The 22,644-nt window shown below is 39.5% G+C and overlaps 1 protein-coding gene across 3 annotated transcripts in view; it reads right to left on the reverse strand.

The window, feature by feature from the left end:
* The window catches only part of USP50 (ubiquitin specific peptidase 50), a 44,559-nt gene extending 22,188 nt beyond the window's left edge, over positions 1–22,371 (reverse strand). For 2 of the 3 annotated variants that reach the window (XM_049611690.1, XM_049611691.1), the window contains exons 1-6: positions 22,157–22,371; positions 20,176–20,370; positions 19,734–19,929; positions 17,907–18,113; positions 16,509–16,651; positions 9,612–9,744 (exon numbers count right to left, since the gene is read on the reverse strand). In XM_049611690.1, coding sequence (XP_049467647.1) covers positions 9,612–9,744; positions 16,509–16,651; positions 17,907–18,113; positions 19,734–19,929; positions 20,176–20,370; positions 22,157–22,242 — 960 coding nt within the window. In that variant the 5' untranslated portion in view covers positions 22,243–22,371. The remainder of the gene's footprint in view (positions 1–9,611; positions 9,745–16,508; positions 16,652–17,906; positions 18,114–19,733; positions 19,930–20,175; positions 20,371–22,156) is intronic. The other variant, XM_049611692.1, reaches the window with a different exon arrangement.
* Positions 22,372–22,644: the final 273 nt, after the last annotated feature.

The raw sequence follows: 22,644 nt of genomic DNA on the forward strand, positions 1-22,644 counted from the left end.
GTTTAATGGAAACCAATCTGACAATAAATTTCATATATTTAAAAAAAGAGGATAGGGCAAAAGATAGAGGGAAAGAGCATACAGATAGATTTAACTGTACTGGTCATGTTTTTTTTTTTTTTTTTTTTTTTTTTAACATTTATTTATTTTTGAGACAGATAGAGACAGAGCATGAGCAGGTGAGGGTCATAGAGAGAGGGAGACACAGAATTCGAAACAGGCTCCAGGCTCTGAGCTGTCAGCCCAGAGCCCGATGCGGGGCTCGAACTCACGGACCACGAGATCATGACCTGAGCCAAAGTTGGACACCCAACCGACAGCCACCCTGGTGCCCCTGTACTGTTCATCTTTAAATTTATAAGTTCGGTGATAATTTCACAGTTATTCATATTATGCTTAATGACTTCCATATATCTGACATATAGTCCTTTGTATTTATCGAATATCACATAATGACATTCAAAAGAAAAAGAAAGGGATAGAAAATATACAAAGAATATCATCCAAAAGAAAGCTGGCATAGTTTTATCAATATTAGGCTAGATAAATTAGTCTAATATTTCACTTAAAGTGAAATGCATTATTATGAATAGAAGATTCTCCGTATGATAAAATGAACAATTCACTAGATTGTTCTGGTGAATTGTACAATTCACTAGATTGCACTAGATACAAAATTGCACACATAGCTTCAAATTATAGAAATTAAACATGACAATTACTAGAAAATTTTGACCAAAATCCAATCTTTTAACACACATCCTTCAGTTATTTTGAAAAAGCAAACAGGGGCGCCTGGGTGGCTCGGTCGGTTAAGCGTCCTACTTCGGCTCAGGTCATGATCTCGTGGTCTGTGAGTTCGAGCCCCGCGTCGGGCTCTGTGCTGACCGCTCAGAGCCTGGAGCCTGTTTCGGATTCTGTGTCTCCCTCTCTCTCTGCCCCTCCCCTGTTCATGCTCTGTCTCTCTCTGTCTCAAAAATAAATAAACGTTAAAAAAAAATTTTTTTTAAATAAAATAAAAAAAAAGAAAAAGCAAACAAAAACTTATTAAGAGTATATAATATTTGAACAACACAATTAATAAATTATATCTAAATGAAATATGGAACCCTGAACCTAATTTAAAAAATCCTTTCAAGCACACATAAATCTCGGCCACAAGGCAAATATCAACACATGCCAAGAATAAATAACATTTGGACCACATTTCCTAATAAGAATGCACTTAAGTTAGAAGTTAGCAACAAAACAATGATTTAAAAAATCATGTTTGTGGGGGCCTGCATGGCTCAGTCAGTTAAGCATCCAACTCTTGATTTCAGTTTAGGTCATGATCTCACAATTCATGAGCTCGAGTCCTACATCGGGCTCTGCGCTGAGAGCACTGAGCCTGGTTGGATTCTCTGTCTCTCTTTGCCCCTTGTCCTCTCGTGCTTTCTCTCTTAAATAAATAAACTTTAAAAAAAATCATGTTTGGATGTATCATGTAAATGGATGTCAAAACAAAGTCAGAGTAGCAGGATTTATATCGGACAAACTAGACTTTATTTTTGTATTTTTTTTTTTATCCTGCTTTGGTAACAGAGTATACTGGCCTCATAGAATGATTGTGAATGTGTTGCCTCTATTCCATTATTTGTAAGATTTTGATAAAAATTGTAGTAATTATTGGTTTAAATGTTTGATAGACTTTGTCAATGAAATCTTGTGGTCTTGGGCTTTTCTCTGCTGGCAGATTCTTGATTCCTAATTCAACTTTCATTCATGCTTTTGGTCTAAGATTTCCTACTTCTTGAATTCAAGATTGATGATTCAATCATGGTAACTTGGACGTTATCTGATTTTTTTTCACTCTAAGTTATCTGATTTGTTAGTATATAATTGTTTATAATAATCTGTTATACTATATTTCTGTGGTTCTGCTATATTGTTTTCTCTTCCATTTCTCATTTTGGTGTTTGAGTATTCTCTCTTTTTTTGTCTTAGTTACAGTAGTTAAAGCATTGCCATTTTCCTTATTTTTTATTGTTTGCAAAACTGGTCATTACTTTCAATGTTATGTTATTGATTATTCTGGTCTATTTTATCTCTGATTTTCCTCTGTTATTTCCCTCCTCTACTAAATTTCAGCTAAGTTTCCTTTTTTTCTAGTTTCTTATGGTGTAACATTCAATTTTTTCTTAATAGAAGCATTTATAGCATAAATTTCACTCTAACATCTGCTTTTGATGCATCCTGTAGGTTTTGGAATATTGTGTTTTCTTTTTCTTTTGCTATAGGACATATTTTGATTTGCAGTTTGATTTCTTATTTGGTCCACTGCTTGTGTAGTGTGTTGCTTAATTTTTAAATATTTAATATTTACATTGTAGATATTCCAGCTTTGTTTTATTGTTGATCGTTGCTTTTGTACAAAAGACTGTGGTTGGAAAATAGACTTGGTATGATTTTAGACTTTTTTTTAAGTTTATTTATTTAGAGAGACAGCATGAGCAGGGGAGGGGCAGAGAGAGAATCTCAAGCAGGCTTTCCGCTGACCGTGCAGAGCCTGATGTAGGGGCTCCATCTCACAAGAGATCATACCCTGAGCTGAAATCAAGAGTCAGATGCTTGATTGAGCCACCCAGGTGCCGGATGATTTCAGTCCTTCTTAGGTCTGCAATACTTGTTAGGTGTCTTTTTTATGTGATTTAACCAGGGGTTTCTTCTGTATATGCTTGAGGAAAAGGTCTTGGATGGAATGTTTTATATATATCTTTTAGAACCATGTATTCTGAGGTATACTTCAGGTAAGAAATGTTCTTGTTGAAAAAAATAGCTTAGGGTACTTGTTTAAACTAAAGTATATCAGGGGCAACTGGGGAGCTCAGTTAAGCACCCAACTTTAGCTCAGGTCACCATCTCACAGTTCCTAGGTTCAAGCCCTACATCAGGTTCTGTGCTGACAACTCAGAGTCTGGAAACTGGTTCAGATTCTGTGTCTCCCTCTCTCTCTCTCTCTCTCTCTCTCTCTCTCTCTCTGCACCTCCCTCGCTCATTCTCTGTGTCTGAAAAATAAAATAAACCTTAAAAATTTTTTAAAAATAAAGTATATCAGAGGGGAAGTGGGGATGGGTGAAACAGGTGAATAAGATTAAGAATATACTCATGATGAGCACTGAGTAATGTTTTGAATTTTTGAATCATATTGTACACCTGTTTATATAAACACAGTATATTTGCTATACTGGGGTTGAAATTAAAAATATTTAAAAAATCATGTATGGAATTTTTTTACTAGTGGATAAAAAAACACTGTGGATAAAAACACTAGTGGATAAAAAAAACACTGTGTGTGTGTGTGTGTGTGTGTGTGTGTGTGTGTATTCATTCATCCCCATACATTTGAAGACATAGAAAAGGGACAATTTTATTTTTTAATTCCAGTTAGTTGGGGCACCTGGGTGGCTTAGTTTGTTGAGCATCTGACTTCAGCTCAGGTCATGCTCTCATGGTTCACGAGTTCAAGCCCCACGTCGGGCTCTGTGCTGACAGCTCAGAGCCTGGAGCCTGCTTCAGATTCTGTGTCTTTCTCTCTCTCTCTGCCCCTCCCCCACTCATGCTCTGTCTCTTTCAAAAATAAATAAAAACAAATAAATAAATTCAAGTTAGTTAATCTACAGTGTAATATTAGTTTCAGGAGTACAATTTAGTGATTCACAACACCTGGTGCTCATCACAGCAAGGGCAGTAATTAATCCCCATCACCTATTTCAACTATCTCCCCACCCACCTCCCCCCTGTTAACAATCAATTTGTTCTTTATAGTTAAGAGTCTGTTTCAGGGCTCCTAAGTGGCTCAGTAGGTTATCGGTATGAATCTTGATTTTGGATCAGGTCATAATCTCATGGTTCGTGGGTTAGAGCTCCACATCCCCCCAGTCTGCAGCCTGCTTGGGATTCTCTTTCTCTCCCCCTCTTTTTGCCCCTCCCCTGCTCATGCTCTCAAAAATAAACATTTTTTTAAAAGAGTCTGTTTCTTGGTTTGCTTCTTTTTTCTTCCTATAATCATTTGCTTTGCTTCTTAAATTCCACATTTGAGTGAAATCATATGGTATTTGTCTTTCTCTGACTTATTTCATTTCACATAATATACTCTAGTTTCTTTTTTTTATTTTTGAGAGAGACAGAGCATGAGTAGGGGAGGGGCAGAGAGAGAAGGAGACACAGAATCACAAGCAGGTTCCAACCTCTGAGCTGTCAACACAGACCCTGACACTGGGCTTGAACCCATGAACCATGAGATCATGACCTGAGCTGAAGCTGGACACTTAACCAACTGAGCTATCCAGGTGCCCCAACATACTCTAGTTTCATCCATGTCATTGCAAATGGCAAGATCTAATTCTTTTTGATGGCTGAGTAATATTCCATTGTGTGTGTGTGTGTGTGTGTGTGTGTGTGTGTGTGTGTGTGTGTATAATATTTTCTTTCTCCATTCACTAGTCAGTAGACATTTGGACTCTTTCCATAATTACTATTGTAAATAATGCTGCTATCAACATCAAGGGTGTATGTATCCCTTTCAATTAGCATTTTTATGTTAGTATTTTTACATTCTTTGAGTAAATAAATACGTAGTAGCACAATTGCTGGATCATAGGGTAGTTCTATATTTTTTTTAATTTTTAAAAAATTTTTATTTTTTGAGGAAGAGTGAAAGTGCATGTGACCAGGGGAGGGGCAAAGGAAGGGAGAGAGAGAATGATGAAGACAAACTCCATACCTTTTATGAAAAGTTAATGGCCACAGAAGGTGCTGCTGATGCTCTGGGTGAAGAATGGAAGGGTATGTGGTCCAAATCAGTGGTGGAAATGACAAAGAGAGCTTCTCCATGAAGCAGGGTGTCTTGACCCATGGCTCTGTCTGCCTGCTGCTGAGTAAGGGGCATTCCTGCTACCGACCAAGGAGGACTGGGGGGAAGAAGCGCGAATCTGTTCGGGGTTACACTGTGGCTACCAATATCAGTGTTCTCAACTTGATCATTGTGGAAAAGGGGGAGAAGGATATTCCTGGACTCACTGATACTACTGTGCCTCATCACCTGGGGCCCAAAAGAGCTCACAGAATCTGCAAACTTTTCAATCTCTTTAAAGATGACGATGTCCGCCAGTATGCTATAAGGAAGGCCCTAAACAAAGATAAGAAACCAAGAACCAAAGCACCCAAGATTCAACATCTTGTTATTCCACGTGTCCTCCAACACAAACATCGGCGTACTGCTTTGAAGAAACACGATACTAAGAAAAATAAGGAAGAGGCTGCAGAAAATGCTAAATTTTGGGCCAAGAGAATGGAGGAGGCCAAAGTAAAATGCCAGGAACAGACTGCCAAGAGACAGAGGCTGTCCTCTCTGAGAGCTTCTACCTCTGAGTCTGAGTCCAGTCAAAAAGGAGATTTTTCTAAGAGTAACAAATAAGAGCAGACATCAAAAACAAAATAAAACGAGTTGGGCACTTAACCGACTGAGCCACCCAGTGTCCCTAATTTTTTGAGGAAACTTCACACAGTTTTCACAGGGGCAGCACCAAGTTTGCATTCCCACCAGTAGTGGTAAATGACCAGTTTTTGGTTTTTTTTAATTTTTTTTTTATCGCTAAGCATACTTTGTTTTTTTTAATTTTTTTAAATATGAAATTTATTGAGCGCCTGAGTGGCTCAGTCAGTTAAATATGAAATTTATTGCCAAATTGGTTTCCATACAACACCCAGTGGTGCCCTCTCAATACCCATCACCCACTTTTGCCTCCCTCCCACCCCCCATCAACCCTCAGTTTGTTCTGTTTTTAAGAGTCTCTTATGGTTTGTCTCCCTCCCTCTCTAACTTTTTTTTCCTTCCCCTCCCCCATGGTCTTCTGTTAAGTTTCTCAGGATCCACATAAGAGTGAAAACATATGGTATCTGTCCTTCTCTGTATGACTTATTTCACTTAGCATAACACTCTCCAGTTCCATCCACGTTGCTACAAAAGGCCACATTTCATTCTTTCTCATTGCCAAGTAGTATTCCATTGTGTATATAAACCACAACTTATTTATCCATTCATCAGTTGATGGACATTTAGGCCCTTTCCATAATTTGGCTATTGTTGAAAGTGCTGCTATAAACATTGGGGTACAAGTGCCCACATCAGCACTCCTGTATCCCTTGGGTAAATTCCTAGCAGTGCTATTGCTGGGTAGTAGGGTAGATCTATTTTTAATTTTTTGAGGAACCTCCACACTGTTTTCCAGAGTGGCCTCACCAGTTTGCATTCCCACCAGCAGTGCAAGAGGGTTCCCATTTCTCCACACCTTGCCAGCATCTATAGTCTCCTGATTTGTTCATTTTGCCCCCTCTGACTAGTGTGAGGTGATATCTGAGGGTGGTTTTGATTTGTATTTCCCTGATGAGGAGTGACGTTGAGCATCTTTTCATGTGCCTGTTGGAAAATGGCCAGTTTTAAACAGAACTTTAAATATCGTGTTAAGGTTAAAAAAAAAAAAGCTTTTAGAAGACTCTAGGTAAATGTCTTTGTGATCTTTGGGTAATTCGTGGCATTTTCACTCAATAGAATACTATACAGCAATGAGAACCAACAACTACAGTGTACACAATATGAATGAATTCTGCAGAATTTTTAGTGGAAAGAGCCAGACACAAAAAGAGTACCTGCTGTATTATCTTGTTTGTTTTTAAAATTTTTTTAAATCTTTATTTTTGACAGAGAAAATGCGACTGGGGGAGCAACACACAGAGAGGGAGAAGACACAGAATCAGAAGCAGGCTCCAGGATCCGAGCTGTCAGTGCAAAGCCTGACGTGGGGCTGGAACTCAACGACGTGCCAGATTATGACCTGAGCCGAAGTTGGACACTCAGGTGACTGAGCTATCCAGGTGCCCCTACAGTATTTTATTCTTAGCATTGGTGGAGGATAATGTGAACGCTTATTATATTGTCTCTTCTGTGCCTGAAATATTTCAAAATCTCAAAAATAGTCTTTCTAAAAACTTCAAGAGGGTTGAAGGAAGTAAACACTATTAGCATGTTTGCTACTTTCAAATATTGGGAGGGACATCATGTATAAGAAAGAAAAAGACTTGGGACAAATGGAAGAAATTATGAGGAGAAAGGCAGACTTTTATGAACTATCAGAGGCAACATGAAATAGTGGCAAGATCAGAACTGTCTGGAGCCAGCCCGCCTCGCTTCAGATCTTGGCTCTGTCCTCTTAGGCTGTATGATTGGGGCAGTTTATTTAACCCGACTGTTCTGTTTCCCATCCTGTAAAAGGGGGATAATAATAGTCCTTACCTCACAGGGCTATAGAAGGACTAAAGGATATTTGCAAAGTGTTGAGAACAGTGCCAGGTACATAACAGGCACTATACATTTGTAAAGTAAGTCAAAACAAATCTGACAGATAAAGAGCCTACCTTGCAAAGCAGTAAGCTCTTCAAGGGCTTGTGCAAAGGCTGGAAAAATCTCAATTAAGGATGATGTAGAGGTATCCATTTCTGGTCTAGAGAAGTACTTCTCAAACTTCCATAGGCATTTGAATCACATAGGGATCTTGCTAAAATGCATGTTCTGAGTCACTAAGTCTGGGGTGAGCCTGAGATTCTTTATATCTGAAAGTCACGCTAATGCTGCAGGGCTTCCGAGAACAACAGCTTTAGGAACAGAGCTCTAAACGGCCTTTCCCTGTGGCTGTACATCATAGTTACAAAGATGCTTAGTTCTTACTTCTGATCAGTCATCAATTTCCAGTAAATTCTAAATATATTTGTCTTTCAAAAGCAACTTTTGGCCCCTCAGTTAACAATTTGTATTTTTCTTTAAATGTTTATTTGGGGGGGGGGTGCGGATAGGGGCAGAGAGAGAAGGAGACAGAGGATCTGAAGCAGGCTCCAGGCTCTGCACTGACAGCAGTGAGCCTGACACAGGCTTCGAACTCCCGAACCAGGAGATCATGACCCGAGCTAAAGTCAGACGCTCAACTGACTGAGCCACCCAGGAACCCCTTAACTAATAGTAATTTAAACACTGGAAGGCCTACCAATTTATAGGAGGTTTGGGGCAAATCTTTTCATACAAATTTGTATCTTCTCATAATGTTGATAATTATATACTCTTTTACAAATTCAGCTTTCTGACTTTGGATTTTCATAAAGAACAAACACTTATAATGAGAAATTTAAACAGTAAAATATAGGGGAGGCAGTTTCTATATCATTCTGGAATTCACAGTAGAAGCTATATTTGATCTGATAGAGGATGTCACTTTAGATTTCCAGTAGGGAAGTAAATGAAAGAAAACCACATGTGAGAGCAGGATAGATAAGAAAGAAGGAGACTGTCAAGGCTTAAACTAAGAAAAAATGGGGGCACGTGGGTGTCTCAGTCAGCTAAGCATCTGACTTTGGCTCAGGTCATGGTCTCGCAGTTCATGGGTTCGAGCCCGGCATTGGTCTCTGTGCTGACAGCTTGGAGCTTGGAGCCTGCTTTGGATTGATTCTGTGTCTCCCTCTCTCTGCCTCTCCCCTACTTGTACTCATTCTCTCTCTCTCAAAAAATCAATAAACATTTAAAAATATTTTTAAAAAAGAAACAAGGATCATTTTTTAAAGGTTGGAGGTATGGTTCTGAGAGGTTAAACAGGTTAAAAAGTGGGATGGACATTTTATAATGTATTAATTCAATAAGCTCAATAGGAGAATTAGATGTCTGTGTATCAGAGGACCCTGGTGAAGCATAGTGGGCTCTGCTGGGAGCTCTTTGATGCGCTCTGGGCCCAGCTGGACCCCCCAGGTTCAAGGGGAAATCAGGGTGTGTACTCAATCACTCTTAATACTGTGATCCAGAAAAGAAACCCAGAGAATGGCTTGGTGCCTGGGGATGGTCGACATTGTAGGAAGCTCTGGATGATTTGGTGTGAATTATACTCCACACTTTCCTTCCTTCAGGGAATCCTCAGTGACAGTTGACTTAGAGCCAAAGGGAACCCCTAGAGTTTCCTGAGGACTGGATAACTATAGACTGGCTATAGAGTGTCTCATGAATATTCAACACAAAGCTGCTGAAACTAACTTCTGCTGCCCCACAGCCCAACCTGCAAGTACCCCCAGATCTGAACTAGCCAATGAGTGGGGGGAAAGCCAGCAGGCAATGGACAGGACATTTTATTCTGTCATTTTTCTACTGTTCTAAGTCAAAGCAAAAAGTTCCAGGCTCTGTATTTTGCTTTAAAAAGAATATAGGAGAAGTGAGGGAAAGATAAGAGTAGGCATTCAAGGGATGCCTGGGTTAAGTGTCCAAATTTAGCTCAGGTCATGATCTCACAGTTTGTGAGTTTGAGCCCCATATCGGGCTCTGTGGTGAAAGCTCAGATGTGCTCAGATTCTGAGTCTCCCTCTCTCTCTCTGCCTCTCCCCGGCTCACTCTTGTGCTCCTCTCTCTCTCTCTCTCTCTCTCTGTCTCAACAGTAAATGTTAAAAAAATAAAAATAAAAAAGAATAGGCATTCGAGTAGATAATTCTATAATTTTCTTTAAATGTTTGTTATTTTTAAATAGTTTCAGTATTTTACTCACCACAACCGCACAGAGGTTATATTTAGGGTGTTTCCGAAAAACTGGACAAATATAAGGACTAAGGTCCAAGTTTGTGAGTGGATAATGAATATCTGTCCTCAGTTTTCTTTTCATTGTACCCAGAATGTCAAATCTGGAGAGAGAATAAATGTGCAAAATACAAAGTAAGTTTGTAAATGACTCATTAGTGAAGTCTACATACCTTGGTAAATTCCAAGTACAGTTAAAAGTACTTTCTTACAAAGGTAATTTGGCACAGACCTGTACATAATTTTCCTTATCTATGTATACTTATAATCTCCACATTCCTTAGTGTCACCAGAACTGACACTGTTTGGGCCAGGGGTATGAGTCAGAGGGTAAGACATCACAGAATCAATCCAATGGGAAGGCAACAGGGAAAAAGCCAGGCTTGACATCAGGGAGTAGAAATGACTTTGACTGACTCAGCTTTTCCTTATCTTGCTTTTTAGCACATGTTGTCTTGGCAATGCCCTTTTACCAGCTCTGAGGTTTGTTTTTTTAATGTTTATTTTTGAGGGGGGGGGAGCATGAGCATGGAGCATTGGGGGGGGGTAGTGGTGGCAGACACAGAGGAAAACATAGAATCTGAAGCAAGCTCCACGCTAATCAAGTTGTCAGCACAGAGCCCAACATGGGGCTCAAACCCATGAACCATGAGATCATAACTTGAGCCAAAGTCAGACATTTAAACAACTGAGCCACTCAGGCACATCTCCAGCTCTGAAGGTTTTTTGTTTTTTGTTTTTAATGTGTATTTGTTTTAGAGAGAGCACATGAGCAGGGGAGGAGCAGAGAGAGAGAGAGAGAGAGAGAGAGAGAGAGAGAGAGAGAGAAACACAGAATCAGAAGCAGGCTCCAGTCGCTAAGCTGTCAGCACAGAGCCTGACATGGGGCCCAAACACACGAACTGTGAGATCATGACCTGAGCTGACGTTGGACAATTAACAAACTGAGCCACCCAAAGCACCCCTCTGAGGTTTTAATGTATCTTTAATAAGATAAAATTTTCTGCGAATCTTGTCACATTCTCGAATTGTTATATAGATCAGCAGTTCCCAAATTTGAACTCCTATCATCATCACTGGAGTTTTTTCAAAAATTATGTTTATTTTAGAAAAATGGCTGATTTAGGCCTGGGGCAGGAAAATTATTGCATGACCATGCTTATGTACCATAGCAAAAGAAAGGAAGATTTATACCCATATAAAAACCTATATGCTAATGTTTGTAGCAGCTATATTCATATCTGCCACAAATTGCTATCAGCCCAAACGTTCATCAACTGATGAATGAATAAACAGTTGTGATACATTCACGAAAGGGAATACTACACAGCAAGAGAAAGGAAAGATCCACTAACTGATGCCACAACACAAATTAGTCTCAGAAACATTATGTTAAGTGAAAGAAGCGGAACTCAAAAACAAACAAAAAAAAAAACCAAAACCAAAACCAAAACCAAAAAACAAAACCACACATGGTATAACATAGGACATTCTGGAAAAGGCAAAACTATAAAGACAGAAATCTGATCAGATGATTCCAGAGGCTGAGGGTAGGAGAAAGGGTGGATTATAACAGACATACTCTGTATGTTGGCTGTGATGGTTACATGACTGCATGTATTTGTCAAAATTCATTGAACTGTACACCTAAAATGGATACATTTTATAATTGCAATTATACTTTAATAAACCTAAACTAACTAACGGGCTCAGAGCAACAGGCTTGAAGGGTCTCCCACTGGTCAATTTTGTGTGCGTGTTTTTTTAAATATATGAAATTTATTGTCAGATTGGTTTCCATTAAACACCCAGTGCTCATTCCAAAAGATGACCTCTTCAATACCCATCACCCACCCTCCCTTCCCTCCCACCCCCCATCAGCCCTCAGTTTGTTCTCCTTTTTTAAAAAGTCTGTTATGCTTTGGCTCTCTCCCACTCTAACCTCTCTCTTTTTTTCTTTTTTCCTTCCCCTCCCCCATGGGTTCCTGTTAAGTTTCTCAGGATCCACATAAGAGTGAAAACATGTGGTATCTGTCTTTCTCTGTAGGGCTTATTTCACTTAGCATAACACTCTCCAGTTCCGTACACGTTGCTACAAAGGGCCATATTTCATTCTTTCTCATTGCCACGTAGTACTCCATTGTGTATATAAACCACAATTTCTTTATCCATTCATCAGTTGATGGACATTTAGGCTCTTTCCATAATTTGGCTATTGTTGAGAGTGCTGCTATAAACATTGGGGTACAAGTGCCCCCATGCATCAGTACTCCTGTATCCCTTGGGTAAATTCCTAGCAGTGCTACTGCTGGGTCATAGGGTAGGTCTATTTTTAATTTTTTGAGGAACCTCCACACTGTTTTCCAGAGTGGCTGCGCCAGTTTGCATTCCCACCAACAGTGCAAGAGGGTTCCTACTTCTCCACATCCTCTCCAGCATCTATAGTCTCCTGATTTGTTCATTTTGGCCCCTCTGACTGGCGTGAGGTGATATCTGAGGGTGGTTCTGATTTGTATTTCTCTGATGAGGAGCGACATTGAGCATCTTTTCATGTGCCTGTTGGCCATCCAGATGTCTTCTTTAGAGAAGTGTCTCTTCATGTTTTCTGCCCATTTCTTCACTGGATTATTTGTTTTTCGGGTGTGGAGTTTGGTGAGCTCTTTACAGATTTTGGATACTAGCCCTTTGTCCAATATGTCATTTGCAAATACCTTTTCCCATTCCGTTGGTTGCCTTTTAGTTCTGTTGATTGTTTCCTTTGCTGTGCAGAAGCTTTTTATCTTCATGAGGTCCCAAGAGTTCCTTTTTGCTTTTAATTCCCTTGCCTTTGGGGATGTGTCAAGTAAGAAATTGCTGCGGCTGAGGTCAGAGAGGTCTTTTCCTGTTTTCTCCTCTAGGGTTTTGATGGTTTCCTGTCTCACATTCACGTCCTTTATCCATTTTGAGTTTATTTTTGTGAATGGTGTGAGAAAGTGGTCTAGTTTCAACCTTCTGCATGTTGCTGTCCAGTTCTCCCAGCACCATTTGTTAAAGAGACTGTCTTTTTTCCATTGAATGTTCTTTCCTGCTTTGTCAAAGATTAGTTGGCCATCCTTTTGTGGGTCTAGTTCTGGGGTTTCCATTCTATTCCATTGGTCTATGTGCCTGTTTTTGTGCCAATACCATGCTGTCTTGATGATGACAGCTTTGTAGTAGAGGCTAAAGTCTGGGATTGTGATGCCTCCTGCTTTGGTCTTCTTCTTCAAAATTACTGTGGCTATTCGGGGCCTTTTGTGGTTCCATATGAATTTTAGGATTGCTTGTTCTGGCTTCGAGAAGAATGCTGGTGCGATTTTGATTGGGATTGCATTGAATGTGTAGATAGCTTTGGGTAGTATTGACATTTTGCCAATATTTATTCTTCCAACCCATGAGCACGGAATGTTTTTCCATTTCTTTATATCTTCTTCAATTTCCTTCGTAAGCTTTCTATAGTTTTCAGCATACAGATCTTTTACATCTTTGGTTAGGTTTATTCCTAGGTTATTTTATGCTTCTTGGTGCAATTGTGAATGGGATCAGTTTCTTTATTTGTCTTTCTGTTGCTTCATTATTAGTGTATAAGAATGCAACTGATTTCTGTACATTGATTTTGTATCCTGCGACTTGGCTGAATTCATGCATCAGTTCTAGCAGACTTTGGTGGAGTTTCTCGGGTTTTCCATGTATGATATCATGTCATCTGCAAAAAGTGAAAGCTTGACTTCATCTTTGCCAATTTTGATGCCTTTGATTTCCTTTTGTTGTCTCATTGCTGATGCTAGCACTTCCAACACTATGTTAAACAACAGCGGTGAGAGTGGACATCCCTGTCGTGTTCCTGATCTCAGGGAAAAGCTCTCAGTTTTTCCCCACTGAGGATGATGTTAGCTGTGGGCTTTTCATAAATGGCTTTTATGATGTCTAAGTATGTTCCTTCTGTCCCGACTTTCTTGAGGGTTTTTATTAAGAAAGGATGCTGAATTTTGTCACATGCTTTTTCTGCATCGATTGACAGGATCATATGGTTCTTATCTTTTCTTTTATTAATGTGATGTATCACATTGATTGACTTGCGAATGTTGAACCAGCCCTGCAGCCCAGGAATGAATCCCACTTGATCACGGTGAATAATTCTTTTTATATGCTGTTGAATTCGATTTGCTAGTATCTTATTGAGAATTTTTGCATCCATATTCATCAGGGATATTGGCCTGTAGTTCTCTTTTTTTACTGGGTCTCTGTCTGGTTTAGGAATCAAAGTAATGCTGGCTTCACAGAATGAGTCTGGAAGTTTTCCTTCCCTTTCTATTTTTTCGAATAGCTTGAGAAGGATAGGTATTATCTCTGCTTTAAACGTCTGTTAGAACTCCCCTGGGAAGCCATCTGGTCCTGGACTCTTATTTGTTGGGAGATTTTTGATGACTGATTCAATTTCTTCTCTGGTTATGGGTTTGTTCAAGCTTTCTATTTCCTCCTGACTGAGTGTTGGAAGTGTGTAGGTGTTTAGGAATCTGTCCATTTCTTCCAGGTTGTCCAGTTTGTTGGCATATAGTTTTTCATAGTATTCCCTGAAAATTGCTTGTATTTCTGAGGGATTGGTTGTAATAATTCCATTTTCACTTGTGATGTTATCTATTTGGGTCATCTCCCTTTTCTTTTTGAGAAGCCTGGCTAGAGGTTTATCAATTTTGTTTATTTTTTCAAAAAACCAACTCTTGGTTTCATTGATCTGCTCTACAGTTTTTTAGGATTCTATATTGTTTATTTCTGCTCTGATCTTTATTATTTCTCTTCCTCTGCTGGGTTTACCCACTGGTCAATTTTGAAAAATTTAAACATCAAGAAGAATGATGATAGTAATGATATTAAGCACATGGAGTTTGATAATATCCAGGAGTCCAGAGTTATGCTAATTACAGGGTGAAACTATACCTTTAAATGGTGGGATATTATAGTCACTACTGTATCTAAGGATCAAACATAACATCACCAATAGTGGGACAAACTTTGATGATGTGCCTCCTGATGTAATGTGGTAACAAGTATACAAAGTCACCTGGGCTGAATTCTTGCTTTAAAAAAAAAAAAAGTTTAGCTTGAGCCTCACTTGGATCAGCTGGAGGGAGAAGGCACTAGATTCTTCTCTGGAACCTCTCAGAAAGGAATGCAGCCTTACAGACAGTTTGATTTTAGCCTTCTAAGACCCACGTTAGACTTCTAACTACAAAACTATAAGGCGACCACTACAAACATTAAAATGCCAAGATTGCTATGAAAATAGATTAGGAGGATCTGAAGCTCACTTCGTTCCCTGGTCCCATTGGAGCAACTTAGTCAGAAAATGACCCGAAGCCTGGCATTATAGACTTTCCACAGTTAATCATAGAGAGGAGGCCACATGGAAAAGGGTAAGAGGGGCAGAGTCCCAGTGGGGAACCAAACTTTCCAGAAAACTAACCACACAGGGGAGAGATACCACATGCATGTAGGGAGAGGAGCAGACCCCACAGCAGGCACCCTGGACACAGGGACCTGCACTGGAAAGAGTCACCATAATATCTGGCTTTGAAAACAAAACAAAAAGGCAATCTACTGAACGGGAGAAGATATTTGTATAGGTAATATGTCCAATAAGGGCTTAGTATCCAAAATATATAAAGAATGGATAACTCAACACCAAAAAACAAATAAGAAAAAAACAGCCTGGCTGGCTCAGTCAGTGGAACATGCGACTCTTGATCTCAGAGTCGTGAGCTCAAGCCCCACACTGGGGGTAGAATTTACTTAAAGACGAAACAAAGAAAAACCAATAATCCAATTAAAAATGGGGAGAGGACCTACATCTCTCCAAAGAAGATATATATCAAAACCACAAGGAGATACCACCTCACACCTGTCAGAATAACTAAAATCAAAAAGATAAGAAACAGTGTTGGCAAGGATGTGGAGAAGAAGGAACCCTTGTACAGTGTTGGTCAGAAGGCAAACTGGCATAAACACTGTGGAAAAAAATTAAAAATAGAATTTTTAATTCTCAAAATTAAAATTAAAATTTAATTTAAAATTTTAAATTTAAAAAAATTTAAGAAACCTTAAAATTCAAAAAATTAAAAATAGAATTACCATATGGTCCAATAATTTCACTATTGGCTATTTACCCAAGGAATACAAAAACATTAATTTGAAAAAGATACACACACCCCTATATTTATTGCAGCATTATTTATAATAGCTAAGATATGGAAGCAATCCAAGTGTGCATCAATAGATGAATGGATAAAGAAGTTGTATATATCTACAAGGATTATTACTCAACCATAAAAAGGAACAAAATCTTGCCATCTGCAACAACACGGATGGATCTAGAGGGGATGATGCTAAATGAAATAAGTCAGAGAAAGACAAATACTCTATGATTTCCCTCCGTGTAGAATTTAAGGAAAAAAACCAACAAAGAAAAAGAGACAAAAAAACCCACAACAGACTCAAATACAGAGAACCAGCTGTTACCAGAAAGGAAGTTGGTGGAGGGATGGGTGCAATGGGTTAAGGGGATCAGAAATACTTAACGTGATGAGCACTGACCAACATATAGAATTGCTGAATCCTTATATGGTACACCTGAAACTAATCTAACACTGCAGGTTAGAGTTCAATAAAAAAGGTTCAAATGGCAGATTTTATGTTACATATATTTTATCACAAATTTTTAAAAGTTTGTAATGTAATATACTGAATAGCACTGAATCACACACTTTAAATGGTTATATTGCATGGTTGTCAATTCTGTCTCCATAAACCCTTTCAGAGAAAAAAAAATCTGTTCACAAAATGTCAAAATCCATACCTTTTTAAGTGAAAGATAATTACTTTTGGTGCTTTGGAAATACTGGCCCTCACTGCTGTTTCTTGCTTGGTTTCACAAAAGGAACAGTGGATTTGGTTATGCCAGGTCAGTGTATCTTGTTGAAAAAAACACTGGAGACAGTCCTGTTGAGGAAAAAAAAGCACTGGGTAACCAAACTGGATGGACCGCAGCCAGGCTCTCTGTTTTCAGAAGGACTTTCCAAGAGTTGTAGAAATGTAATCCTCAGCACTCTCCTCAAAGTCAACATATCCAGGAGGTACCAGTGTCTCAAGCTGCTGCCTGGATAGGTGCAAAATCTACCCGACAAAGGAGATGCTTCTTTCTTGCTTAGTTACTGAAATGGATCCAAGTGCCCATCTCACTTCTAATCTCTGGATCTGCATTTTAACCTTTCTGGTTTATAACAGAATAATACTGACTGTGCAAATTCCACTAAGCAAGTCAGGCAGCTGTTTTATGTGATTCATCTCATCACAAAAGTGATCTGGAGACTGAAAAATTACACTGCCCACTGTTTTGGATAATAAAGACCACAGAACACCCCGAATTAGATCCCATGCCCACCGGGGCCATCCTCAATGGAACCGGCACCCCTGCTCTGCAAACCATTAACCTAAAGAGAAAGATGAGCAGATTCTCTTTTCAGCAGACTTGCCAGCACCTCATTTAGAGTCTTCAAAATCTGTTTCCAGTAATCTTCAGCAGTTTGATCTGAGAACAAAGCCCAGTTCTAAATAAGTGGTAGGATTCTGTTCTCCAATTTGGTATGTGAAAACTTTTAGCAACAAATGTGCTTTCATAATTTAGGTAGAAAAAATATAAATGTGTATTTTTCTGCAAGGGAATGTATTCGTCCCTGCCTTCTAGCTGTCCCCTGCTTTCTATCACTATCCTTCCCCCTACCGTTTACAGATTAATTTTTGGTATTATGGTGAAGAAAATTCAAAAGGTAAACTAAGGCACTATATTCCATTCTATCTTTCCAACATATGCCACACAGCTTCCGTCCAAACACAAGAACTCAAAACCAAGTCAGAATCTTCTATATCTAGTTACCAACCTGGGTCTACAGACCTCAAGGGTGAGGAAGGGTCACAAAATTTTTGCAAGAATGTATGAATTCCCTATATGCACCACGCCATCTCAGCAGACTGAATAAGCTCTACCTGTCATTCCAATTTCACAACGAGGCTGTTTTATTGAGTACATTGGGAAATACAACTGAATTCATGCTAACTTTTGGCTGTATGTCACTTTCCTATCAAATGTTGTCATCATGGGCTTCCAATTTGTTTTAAGTTACAAAGCAGCCCCCATCATAATAGAAAATGTAGGCAACAGCCCTGAGAAGTGGGATCCAGGAGGAACCACACCTACCTGAAGAGAGCACTCATAATCGGATGGAATGGGGAGGCAAAGAATGGTGAAGACTTCATTCTTGTAGGTGCAGTTCTCACACTTCAAACACATGATGCTATAGTTGAGCTGCCCTTCAAACAGCTGAGTGATGATGGAGACCTCATTGGCAATTGTCTTCCTGCAACACCTTGGAATAGATCCTTTTTCATATGATTTTCGATGGCACTGAGTCAAGGAACAAATTAGCCCTGAATCAACTACTGGTTATTTGAAAAAAAAAAAAAAGTTTTTAATACAATGACTTGATTTTTTTCTATCACAATGATACATTGCTACCAAAAACCACTTAGTTTTGGATTCCAACAATAGAGTAAGCTCTTCTTAAGAGTATCTATTAGGTGTGATTTCTGATCATTCAGTTATTTTCCTCATAAATGACACCTAGCAATGATGACTCCCTACCCCTGGTAAGACACATGGCCGTGCCCCAGAAGCTGACAGCCTACAAAAGTGTGAGACAGGGTCTGGGGGACAGTACTTCTTGGGAAGAGGGTAAGGAAGCTTGCGAACTAGCTTTCAGTCATGCAAACGGACATAAAGGTAAAATAAAGAAATTGACCTCTTCTCCAGCCCCTTCAGATTATGGCAGCCTGATTTAACTAACCTTACAGCCCAATTTGAATCTAGTTCATACTGAAAAGTAGCATTTCTGGGAGCACAGCCTGACTTGTTAGCAGTTTTAGGGCCTCAGTAGAATATACCTTTGGAAGATGCATTGACTCCACCGCCAGCTTTACTTCGGAGCTGCGCTCCTTTGCCTTGCTGCTTTTATTACGCCCTGCTGCCAAGGTCTTCTACCTGATGGTAATTTAATGTCCCTAATTCCAACTTTGGGCTCGGGAACGAGAATGCTATTTATTTCAGATTGGCTGCAGATGAGGACCTAAGTGATTTTACTGACCACCACCCTCCCCTCTGTCAAAAAAAAAAAAAAAAAAAAAAAGTGCCGCCAGGTATATCTTATTAGAAAAAATGAAAAAAAGGAACTGAGGATTGCAGATGAGAGTGATTAATGGCTATAGTTTGTGATCTCTGATATTAAGTATTTCTTTAATATTAAGGATATTAACTTTGAAGTAAGCTAACGCCGGCACAAGGACACTGCATAAAACCAAGGACCTATCTTTGTGGAGTATACGTCTCAGATCAAGGCTGAAGGCAGTGGGTCTCACAGATAAGGGCAAAACCCTTCGTTACTGGCGATCTCATGTTTTATTAAATGTATGTCCTGATCCAGTAAATAACTCTGGTTTGGAATGCTTGGCATGAAGATGAAACAGCAGTATTTAGATCTTTTAATTCCGAGCTTAATATTTTCTTGGGTTTGTAGTTACCAAGAACACGTACTTTAAGTTGTAAAGCTCTATATGTTATACCTCATGAGGACTATATTTGTATAAAAATGCAATTTTCACTTTAGAAAACTAGTCTGTGCAGATGTTATTTGCAAAGGGAACCGATTAGCGTTTCCTGCACCTGCTGATCACTGGAAACACCAAGTGAGCTTTACTAAAGGACAGCCCGAGAAGTTTTAATTCAATAACGCTGTAGTGAGGGTCTTAGAATCTGTGACGTAAAACTCTTCCCAGGTGATTCTGATGATTCACTAAGTTTGGTAAATACAGACCAATTCAAACACTAACTTGAACGTCCCCCAACACATCCCCCAGCACCTGTGCTCAACACAGAGTGGGCAATATTGACAGAAGAAATGAAAGAATGAAAAATGAAAGTTGACGATAGAGCTGAGGTCTACCTTATTTCAAGTCCATTGATGTCACTTACCTTTTTCAGAGATTCATGAAGCTCATTCAGGACATAAATCAAGAATTCCTGGGCATCTTGTTGCGTTTTTTTCATGAATGCTGGGTAGAGGTTGCCAAAAGCTGACCGAAATATTTCTGGTGAGACGCATTCTGAGTCTCCAAGCCACATATCTGTCATCACGTAGGCAAACGCAGTGGCAACCTCACTGCAATCCCTTGGAAGAAGGAAGGAGAATATTTCTGGCTGATTTAATGAAAGGAAAGCACCTAAAAACTCAAGCATACCTGGCATCAGACTGAAAACAAAGCTCTGTTCTTGGTTGAACTTCAGGTCTGTGGGGCTCTGCGGCCTCCACTGACTTGTTTAGCCCTCATTAGGGACTTCAGAGGGCTCCCTCCCTCACCTCCCCTTGGGGGAGCAGGGGGCGGGGGCTGGACGGCAGGGAAGGCAAAAGGCTTACTTTTGAAGAGCAGTAATGTACTTTCCCGAGAGAAAGTATTCCACCAGCGGTGAAATGCTGCAGAGACACTGGAGAATGGCGTTCATGTAACACGTGTTGCCCAAGTTCCGCAGGCCTGTCACTCCCTGGGAATGGGGCTGGTTCTCCTCCACCTCCTTGACTGGAGAGCTGTCATAGTGATCTGTGCACTCTGCGCTGTGTTGGGGCCATACAGAGAGAAAGGAGAGCATTTTGAGGGTACAAAATATGTGAAAGTGACAACAGACAACAAATCACTCTCAAGCTCATGATACAAAGAAGAGTCCTCAATGAGACTTCTGTCAAATACATTCCCTACCCAGAACAGAAGTACTCAAACTCAAGGTCTAAAATTGCATTACTTATTCTGGAACTCTGAACAGTGCCTGCAGCCAAATAAAGGGAGGTAGAAGATTCTTCCTGAAACCAGATCAAGAGGACAGAAATAACAGCCTTTCAGAGACCTAGAATTGCTTGGCTAAAAATGCACTTTCACTCTGAATACCAAAGTATTTCTTTTTTTTTTTTTTTTTTTCCTCTCTGGGCCAAATAATTTAATGATTTGTAGTAACAATAATGGCAATAGATAGTAGTTAATAAAAACAATAGCCATCATGTATTGAGCCTCACCAGTTGTTAATATGCATTTTCCCATTTAATCCTTTCAACAGTTCTATGGGGTAGATATATTTATTTAAAAAAAATTTTTTTTAATGTTTATTTATTTTTGAGAGAGAGACAGGGCACGAGCAGGGGAGGGGCAGAGCAAGAGGGAGACACAGAATCTGAAGCAGGCTCCAGGCTCTGAGCTGTCAGCATAGAGCCCGATGCGGGGCTCAAACTCACCAGCCATGAGATCATGACCTGAGCCGAGGTCAGACGCTCAACCGAGCCACCCAGGCGCCCCCAGGTGTGCCCTGTTTTTAAATCCTGTTTTACAGAGGAGATATCACATTTAAGTGGTTTAGTCATTTGCCTATGATATAAGTATGTGCAGTGGTATGTGGAGAGAAGGAATACCTATCTACCTACCTACCTACCTACCTGAGTTATTTGGATTTATATATCATATATTAAGAGAGTGTATGTGTAAACATACATATATATGGCATATGTACATATTGAGAGCATATACACATACTAAGGATATCAACATTAAGAGCACATATATGTGTGTATAATATGTACGTGTGTGTATGTATTCATATAAACACACATATACACAGAGAGAGAAAGAGCATAGGCTTTGTAAAGAACAGATCTTAGTTTAAGTCCTGACTCTGCCAGTTTCTAGTTACACGATGTGGGACACTTATATCTGTGTTTCCTCTATAAAATAGAATCAATGCTACCATGTAGGGTTGTTGGGAGGATTAGATTAAATGATGTGAGGCACATGGCACAGATTGCATAGTTAATAAATGGCAACCTAAAAATATTTTTGAGTAAGTGACTGATGTAGGCTGTTCCTAACAGTAAGTGTATAGAATTCGAGAATTCATGTGCACAGACAGCCCAGCACAGAGGAGAGAACAGGTTCCCAGGGAGTCCTCCTCTCTCCACACAAGCTTCCTTTTGTAATTTGACTATTGCTCACGGCAGCCCAGCATCTTTGTCCTTTATGATTTTTCTTCCCGTGTACAGTATCTAAAATTGGGTCTTCATGAGACAGTTACCTCACCTCAGTACCTCCATTTACAATTCTTCCAGTTAGAAAAGTGTTCACTATTACATGATGTTCATTTCATGTTTATTGACTGGGGTCATCGGAGGCCCTGGACGGCCCCTCTTTAGGAATATCTATTGCCTAGATATTAAACAACATCTTCCCTTCCTTTTGTGGGCCCTCCACTGGGTCAAACCTGGGGAACCCTTCCAAAGGTGGCATGTATCCCCGACTCCTTTGACATGCCCCGCCCCCCAAATGAACTTAGCGAGAAAGCTATCATAGGTAGTGGCTCACAGGACATAGTAGATACTGAAGTCATCTGCAGGGCAGGGCCGCTCTGAAGCCATTTTAGTGCATCTACGTTGGACTTTCACTTCCATTCAGGGACTACATCTAATCCTTTTAACTTCATTTCTCTGAGCCTGTTACTTTAGCTCTTTTTGTTTGTAATAAATAATTTGTATGTTTCCCTCCCTTGTCAGTAGATGCAAACTGATTTTTATCTGTACTTCAGGTACATTCCAACTTACATTTTCCATACATCATAATCATTTCCATTCACCCTCAGGATTCTAGCATGTTGCCATGAGATACTGTTACTCAGCTGCTTAAAAACTTTAAAAACATTAGATTTCAGAGAATGAACTGAACATATAAGCTCTATTCCCCCATCACTCAGTTTCTCTTTTGTGTGTGTGTGTGTAATATATATCTTATATATTATCTCTTGTGTGTGTGTGTGTGTAATATATATAAGATACATCATATATATGTATAAGATA

This window comes from Panthera uncia (assembly GCF_023721935.1).
Source record: "Panthera uncia isolate 11264 chromosome B3 unlocalized genomic scaffold, Puncia_PCG_1.0 HiC_scaffold_1, whole genome shotgun sequence".
NCBI lineage: Eukaryota > Metazoa > Chordata > Mammalia > Carnivora > Felidae > Panthera > Panthera uncia.